Source organism: Ziziphus jujuba, chromosome 1 (assembly GCF_031755915.1).
Source record: "Ziziphus jujuba cultivar Dongzao chromosome 1, ASM3175591v1".
NCBI lineage: Eukaryota > Viridiplantae > Streptophyta > Magnoliopsida > Rosales > Rhamnaceae > Ziziphus > Ziziphus jujuba.
In genome coordinates, this window is record NC_083379.1 from 47,457,490 (window position 1) to 47,466,470 (window position 8,981).

Here is an 8,981-nt window from a genome sequence, read left to right on the forward strand (position 1 = left end):
AAATTTTGAGTCTTTTTACTTTGGTTTTGGTGATTTATATATTTTTATTCATAGAACATAGATACCACAAAATTATTGAGAAAAAAAAAATTATTTATTATGAATGGTGACACTGATGAAGGGAATTCATAATATATTATTTACCAATTTAAATATTTATGAAAACAAGTTCATATTTTCCACATTAGAATTTTATAATAAAAAATCAATACATAATTATATGATATCAATATTAGTGACTACAATATTAGCAGTAGCCCCATTTATGACAAATAGAAAACGTTTATTCAAAAAATCGGTATCACCAGATTAGTTGGCATATAAATTGATACTGTCCTGGTAAGCCTGTGGCTCACATGGAGCTCAAATGGGTGACTAGTAATACTGCTCCCAAACAATCAAAATTCAAAGCAGTCCATAATAATGATATTCAATTGGCTTTTCCCAACAGTACTAATATAAAAAAACAAAGTGTACAGGTATTAATTAATTAATATAGTTAAAGTTTCACCTGCTCACATAAATTAAAATATAGATCTATATCCAAACTAAGTACACAACCAAAAGAGAAACCAATCAAGAAATATGCTTGTTAAGTGATGACGAATCCCGTCTTGTTGATCAATCTTTGAATAAATGTAGCTTTTTCACAACAAACGTCGGGTCACCCTTTGAACACTTCCATCACCCATAAGTTCATCAAGTCCTCCACTATTCACTTTCGCACCAAAGTGCTCTACATCTTTATTTCTAATTACTACTATGTTCTTTTTTGGTAAATACACTACTCTATTTCTACTCTATCTTCTTCCTTTCGGTCTCCGTATCTCTACATGAGTTTCGTTTTTCAAACCTATAAATTAAAATTAAAACCACTAACCTATCTCTTATCAGGTAAATCAATCAAAATCCTACCGTTATTAAACTTCTTCCAATCAACATGTGTACAAGGCTTTGTTGTCAATTTCGTAACTAGGATAGAAGAAGGAAAAACAAAACAAAATAAAATAAGATTTGATGAGGGCGATGATATAGAATAAGGGGGAAAAAAAATGAAGATGAAGGCAAAGATAAAAAAGAAGAAAATAATAAAAAGAATATGATAGAGAAGAATGAAAAAAAAAAAAATGAAGGCGATGATATAGAAAAAGAAGTAGATGCATGAAGCGGATTTTGGACGGTTTTAACTTTAAAATTAAGGGTATTATTATTATTTTTAATGAACCTACGTACCTGTAATCCAATATTTAAAAATAAAATAAATAAATGATGATTTTTTAGATATAAAGGATATCTAATTTTTAGAAATAAATAAACATCATCAAAATATTTAATTAAATTAAAAAAAAAGAAGTATTTTGTTCCATCATTTAATTCAGTCTATCAATATATATTTAAAATTTTAATATTTTATAAAATTAATGTATAAATTACTAAAATATTTTTAAATTCAATATTTTAAAATAATCCAACAGTTAATAATAAATGTCAGATAAATGTCAAGATGGAAAAACAATATATATATATATATATATATATTCTTACTTTTTCAACATACCGTATTAAATATAATATGACATGATATAATTCCACTACTAACTGCTCCTTATCTTGTATCTAGGGTGGATAAAATTCAATCCAATCTATTCAATCGGTCCAATTCAATTTATTTTTAATAGTTTGGATTAGATTTTTATATTAATTGGATTAGATTAGATTCAAAATATTATAAATTGTATGGATTGGATTGGTTATGAATTGGAAATATAAATTCAATTCAATCCAAATAATATATTATATAATTAAAAAATTATATATTTTAAATTTTTAATTTTTATATATTAATTTTAATATTTTTTATTTTTATATATTAATTTTTAACTTTTTTTCCCCATTTTTATATATTAATTTTTAATATAATTTTTTTTAATTCAAAATTCCAAATCAAATTGTAAATTGTAACCCTAAATTAAACATTTACTTCCATTGCTATCCACGACCAATCCATCACCATAACCATTAACCACGCCAAGCTTTGATTCGACCATCTGCTCTTTTGCTTTAAGACTCATAGCTTTAAGATTCACAGCAGCTTCAATATATGTTCTTCTGTTTTAAGACTCACGACAGCTTCAGCATCTGTTCCTAAATTATATTTATATTTATTATTTATATTTTATATTTGAAAATTTTTTTATTTATATTATATATTTATAAATTAGTAAGTTTCAAACCAATTAACAAATTCAAACCAATCCGATTATAAATGGTTTGGTTTGATTTGGGTTTAATGTTTTAATGGTTTAGTTTGGATTCTATATTAGTGAAACCAATAAATATGGATTGGATTGTATTTTGGTTTAAAACCGAATCAATCAAATCTATACTCACCCCTTTGTATATGGTGGTCACTCTAGCCAGCGTACCTAATTACATTTAAGAGAGAGTTAGATAAATATATATATATATATATATATATTTCTTTTTTTTGGTAAATTAAGAGTGAGTTATATAGAGACTACTTTAAGAAGAAAAAAACAACTACCTTGGTAATTATTTGACCGTGTTTTTAAACATCAATCAATTTTACGAAATAGCTGATTTCCAGATCCCATCAGTTAGGATACACATCTTGCTACTCTAGGAGCTCAACTACCGGAAAGTTTAATGCTACACCCTTTTTTTTTTTCCTTTTTTTTTTTGGCAAAAAAGTTTAATTTCTACTTTAGGAGCACAACTACCATAAAATTTGATTGACTCCACAAATCAAAATACTATGTACGCCAAGCCTAACTGCTTTGAATTAGACAGATCTACAAACTTAATGTATTATTTCTTCATTAATTGCAAATTCAATAAAAAGGATATATATTTATAAAGATTTGAAACTTTTTGCAGCTGTATAACATCCATCTATAATTGGATACGTTTTTAGGTTTTCGAAAACTTTTCCCACCTCTCCAATAAAAAGAAATTAATTTAATTAATAATAATTAAAAGATCGATATTTCCTATACTTATTGCATTTGAATCATATTCTTGTTTATCTACTTGATAACCGGGCTCGATACTCCCACAAGTAATAAACAACTTAAAAAAATGGTAATAGTGTTCTCTATTTCCATTAATGACATTTATTAACGATTTAAACACATTCAACCAAACCACGAAGTTGTTGTTAAAAAAAAAAAAAAAAACAAAAAGCCAATAATTAATAAAAAAAATCTCAACTAACTTTATCGAACACATAAAAAAATGTTGTGACCTTGAAAATTACATGATCACAATATATATATATATATGTTTGATTATAATTACAATATGCATCTATTGACCCTTAGCAAAATACTATATCTTGAATAATACTATACTTTTACACCTTTTCATCAAGAAACTAGTACAATTTTATTCGTAAAAAAGAAAAAGTAAGTATTGCAATTATAAATATGTATAGCCTACAGTAGTGAACCTCTGCCAGACAACAAGTGGCTCATTTTGTCTATGGTCGTGCCACACCATATGTAGAGAAAGAAAAAATAATCAAGGTATTGGTTTGTTAATGTGTTTGATTTTTATTTGTTATTATTATTATTATTATTATTATTATTATTATTATTATTATTATTATTTTACAAAAGTGAATATGGTTTGTTTATTTTAATAATTTTATTATTATTATTTAGTGGTAGTTAAACATCTGAATTAAATATAAATCTAAGGAAAAAAAATATTAATAAAGCACGATTTGAAATTCTGTTGATTTTTATTTATTTATTTATTTGTACATTTGTAGTTAATTAGTATGTTTAATAAATTCAAATTATCATTAACTAACACTAATGAACCATTAAAGTAAGCAACCACACATACTTTTTAAAAAAAAAAAAACTAAATAGGTTAACAAAAAACACCTAAATAAATAAAAATTCTATATATGCATGCTAATTATAAAATTGGTCATAACTAAATATATCTTTTTGACTAACAAAATATCCCAATACCAATATTTTGGTAACCTTATTAAGCAGCGCAAATAATAAATTTTGCTTGTTTTGTGAGAAATGGACGGGGTTGGTTACAAAACATGCTCACACCATGTTACGATCAATCTACCACGAATTTGTTGTATAAAAAAAATGCACAAAAAGCTAATAATTAATGAAAAATATCCACTTATCACATAACAAAATGTTGTCCCCAAGTATATGTTTGATTATGATTACATGCAACATGCATGTTTTGACCGTTAGCAAAATAATTTACCTTGCACATTATTATATTATTACATCTTTTTATGGACTAACTATTACTATTATTTTCATAAAAGTACAACCGAAAAAAAAAAAAACTATTACAATTATAAATATATAAATATATATAGTCTATATTAGTGAACCTCCGCCAGATAACAAGTGGCTTATTTTGTCTATGGGCCGTGGTCGTGCTATATGGTACTCCGAGAAAGAAAAAATAAGTAAATAAAAATTCAATGTGTGCTAGTTACGAAATTGGTCATGGCTAAATATTTTTGACTAACAAAAATCCAAGTAGCAATAACCTGGAAACCTACTTAAGCAGTACAAATAATACACCTTGCTTGTTTTGTGGAAAATGAAGGGGTTTGGTTACTTTGAGCCAAAAAAAAAAAAAAAAAAAAAAAAAGAATGGGGTTGGTTTCAAAACATGCACGCCCCGTGTCCGCAATCTAGCTAGAAACGCAGTAGATCAATAATGTCAATGCGTTAGTTGGAAGGCAAAACTAAGAGAAACCACTTTCAATTCTAGCCACCATATCTGATTTTGATATTAATTAATTTTAATCTTAAAACAAACACTGTTAATTTTTGCTTCGATATATTTTCCATGTTTCACAAAAAGTCACAAAATTATATTAATAAACTTAGTTGGTCGATCACATCTATAAATAGGGAGGCAGGGTATTTACAAGTTGTTTTTAAAAATGCAAGAAATGGGAGTAAAAGTGATGAATCCGGTGATCTTTCATGAGTGTCCAAAATGGGCAGCTCTTTCTCTTCCACCAAAAATCACCAAGAAATCACAATACCCATCTCCCAAGTTCTTCATGTCCTCCACCCATCTCCACTTTCACACCAAGTTGTTCTACTGCCTTTTGTTTTACAAGTCTACGTATATGATCATCTTTTTTTTTTCTTTTTTTTTTTTTGTTTTATAAATTAATGTATGCATGATATGTTTTTGCATGCATGAAATCTATATGTATGCTCTTTACATATACTATGATTTTTGGACAATTACTGTTTTTAATTTTCTTTTGTGTGTGTTTTATCTTAGTTCCACTTAATTAAATTAATGCTGTAATAACATATGAACTTGTGAACACGGCTATGATTTCGTGTATACAAATTAAGTTGATGATGAATTTCTAGTCGTAGAAAGCAGCAGAATTTGTTAGTATATAAGTCGACCAATTCATGATTTTTCAGGGAGGCAGGAAATGTGAATAAAAAGACTTTGGGCAGTGGTCCGGCAGCGCCACGTTCACGTCCACGTTATTATAAGGAAGAAAGTGATAATGTTGATGAAATATTCAAATCCATGGAGGATTGGGCCACCCACAACATTTTGCCTCTCTTGAAACCGGCCAAGGATTGTTGGCAGCCTCAGGATTTTCTGCCAGACCCTTCATCCCCAGGAGATGGGTTTTATGACCAAATCAAACAACTCCAAGCAAGAACCAAGGATATCCCCGACGACTACTTTGTGGTTCTGGTGGGGAATATGATCACTGAAGAAGCCCTCCCTAGTTACCATTCTCGTCTAAACTCAACCCGCATCTTCCACGACAACACGGGGATTGATACCTCTCCTTGGGCAGTATGGGCTAGAGGCTGGAGTGCCGAGGAGAACAGGCACGGTGATCTTCTCAACAAGTACCTCTACCTCTCTGCTCGAGTCGACATGAAACAAGTCGAGACCACCATTCAATATCTTATTGCCACAGGCCTGGTAATCAATTAACGTTATACAATAGTCATTTTCACATCAGAATATCGATATCGTGACTCTGACTTTATATAATATATAAAACATAGGATGTAGGCATCTCAAGTAATCCATACGTGTGGACCATCTACACCTCCTTCCAGGAAAGGGCAACGGCTATTTGTCATGGCAACACGGCCAAGATGGCAATGCTTCATGGAGAAGCCAAGCTCGCCCAAATATGTGGCATTATAAGCTCCGATGAGAAGCGTCATGCAGGTGCTTATACCAAAATGGCTGGGAAGCTGTTCGAGCTTGATCCCAACGAAATGCTCCTTGCCTTTGCATACATGATGAGAAGGAAAATCTCTATGCCTGCTCATTTAATGTATGACGGCCATGATCATCATCTTTTCCACCACTTTTCCAGTGTTGCATCGCGTATCGGGGTGTATACTGCGTCGGAATACAGAGGAATATTGGAACATTTTTTGGGCAGATGGAATGTGGAGAAGCTCGCTGGGCTTTCAAGTGAAGGGAGAGAAGCACAGGAGTACGTGTGTGGGTTACCTCGCATTATTAGAAAGCTGGAAGAGAGAGCTAAAAGCAAAGCTGAAGAAGCTCCCCCTGTCCCTTTCAGCTGGATTTTCCATAGAAAAGTGTAGCTGATTAGGAGTTGCATATATATATATATATATATAGACATACAATAGCACATATATGAAAGCATAAATAATCGAAGAGATGAATATCACTAACTACTTCCTCTTCTTGTATGGTAATTGGTTTCACCAAATAATGTATAAGACTTAAAAGACTTTATTTTCAATCCTAATTCGTCATGGTTTCGTAACTTTCAATGTGTCATTTAGCAATATTTTCTCTTCCCTCCACTTTGTAAGCCCTTTGGGCCGCTTTTTATGCTTATCAAAGTAGTATTATTCACCCAAATAATAATAATAAAGCAATATTTGTCTCTTCAATTTGATTAGGCTCATAAGAAATGTTTGTGATATACATGCTTCTTCCTCTTTCCTTCTTTTTTTTTTAAAAAAAATAAAAAATAAATCAATAAAAATAAATAATTTTTTGTTTTGAATTATCTTTGAGTCTACAGGTTTTCTGAATTGGAGATGATAATAATTGAGAATTAACATGACATTTTTTTAATCTTTGAATTAAAAGTTAAAATTAAAAATTAAATCACTATACTTTAATAGATTTATTTTTTTTAAATAAAATTTTAATATTTCATTAAATTAATATTTAATTATTTTTAACATTTTTAAATTTTAATTTTTTGATATGATCTAAATAGTTATAAAAGATAAATCTTAATTTATTCAAGATTGACCGATTATATATATATATATATATATCAATATATAAAATCCGTAGGTAGCGTATGATATCAGTCGTGTATATATATACATATATATATATATATATATATATATTTAAAATTAAATTTAATTTAATTTAAAAAAAAAAAGAAAAAAAAAACTATCCTATATATGCACATGTATGTCAACTCGCTAACTGATTAAATAAGCCAATGAGATGGGACATTCCCTTTCAGATCAAATCCTTGACTTCATCTTTTTGTTTGTATCGGTAACCAAGTTTGACTGCACCATTTAAGTTCACTAAATACATCGCCTCCTCACTCCGGCGTCTATTCCATCGCTTCACATCATTTCTTAATTTTGCCGTTTATTTTACTTCTTCTTATTTAATATTTTTTTTTTGGTGAATTAAATATTCTTTTTATTTAATGTTATATTAGCTTCAAGCATATATAGAAGCAAAATGGTGACCAACATCATCTAACACACTTCTCTTGTATATCTGCTTCTCTAGAAAAAGCAATGTCAAGACTTCATTTCAATCCTGTTTCAATTTAGCCATAATTGGTCAGGGCCGGGGGACTGCAACAATTTAAATTTTAAAGGGAAATTGGTAATTAGTACACACTTGAGGGGAATCTTGTTTGCAATTTTCGCTTTTGATAGAAGAAAAAAAGAAAAAAAAAAAAAGTTATGCAAGGACTAATGATTAAATCAGATTTCGAATTTTTTTTTTCCCTTAATAATTTAAAAATGATAGAGCATTTTTCTAAATAGCTATATGGCGACTCAAGTGAAGGACTAATTTTATCCCCCAAGCCCAAAGGACAATTTTAACGCTTATTATAATTCAGCTGTCTATTTACATGTCAAAGTTAGTGTAAAGGCAGCTGACATATTTAGTTTCAGGTCAACAAATAACGTTAAAGAAAAATATTAGAGAATCTCCAGGGATGAGAAATTCTTAGGTACCGCACTGTGTACTAAGTTGGAATCCATTACCTCCACTTTTGGAAAACGAACAATAAATACAATAATAGAAAAAATTTTGAGAGTGCCAATTCTAGGAGACAGAAAATCAATGGCACAATTGCCTCATGATTATTAGCTGAATATCTGTAAATAATTTTTTTTGCATATATATATATATATATATATGAAAATTTTATGATAAGAACTGTCCGCATAAGAACTACAGTATTAGTGATGATTTTTTATAATATTAACGATGATATTTTAGAAAATTATCATTAATACTATGAAAAACAGTCATTAATATTATGGTCCGCATAAAGATCGTCCGCACCATAAACGGACTGTATATATATATACATATATATATATATACATATATATATATATACATATATATATATATATACATATATATATATATATATATTTTCTCTTTTTTAAGGCGTACAATACGTTTGTTTCAGAAGTTTTTTAGCAAGCCAGAAATGAAGATTATATTTGTAGAATTTATGATAAGAATTTACATAAACCTCCATAATCATCGATCAAACTCTATTAGAACATATTTACTTGGGACTCTATTACCAAATATATATTATATACTTGTGTGCAGGAGATAAAAAACATCGTTAGATGAGTAAGCGATGCTGATCTGGAACTTTTTAAATGATATGAATTGTGGGCCACAAATGGCAG

General features: G+C 29.0%; 1 protein-coding gene across 2 annotated transcripts; it reads left to right on the plus strand.

Moving 5' to 3' along the window:
* The first annotated feature begins 4,932 nt into the window (after positions 1–4,932).
* Positions 4,933–6,817, plus strand: LOC107407032 (stearoyl-[acyl-carrier-protein] 9-desaturase, chloroplastic). Of its 2 annotated transcripts, none has more exons than XM_016014254.4 (3): positions 4,933–5,148; positions 5,466–5,988; positions 6,075–6,817. In XM_016014254.4, the coding sequence occupies exons 1-3, from the start codon at positions 4,961–4,963 to the stop codon at positions 6,627–6,629; spliced, it is 1,266 nt and encodes a 421-aa protein (XP_015869740.2). In that variant the 5' UTR covers positions 4,933–4,960; the 3' UTR covers positions 6,630–6,817. The 2 variants fall into 2 exon arrangements, with proteins under 2 accessions (XP_015869740.2, XP_015869749.2); XM_016014263.4 differs by having other exon boundaries at positions 4,934–5,115.
* Positions 6,818–8,981: the final 2,164 nt, after the last annotated feature.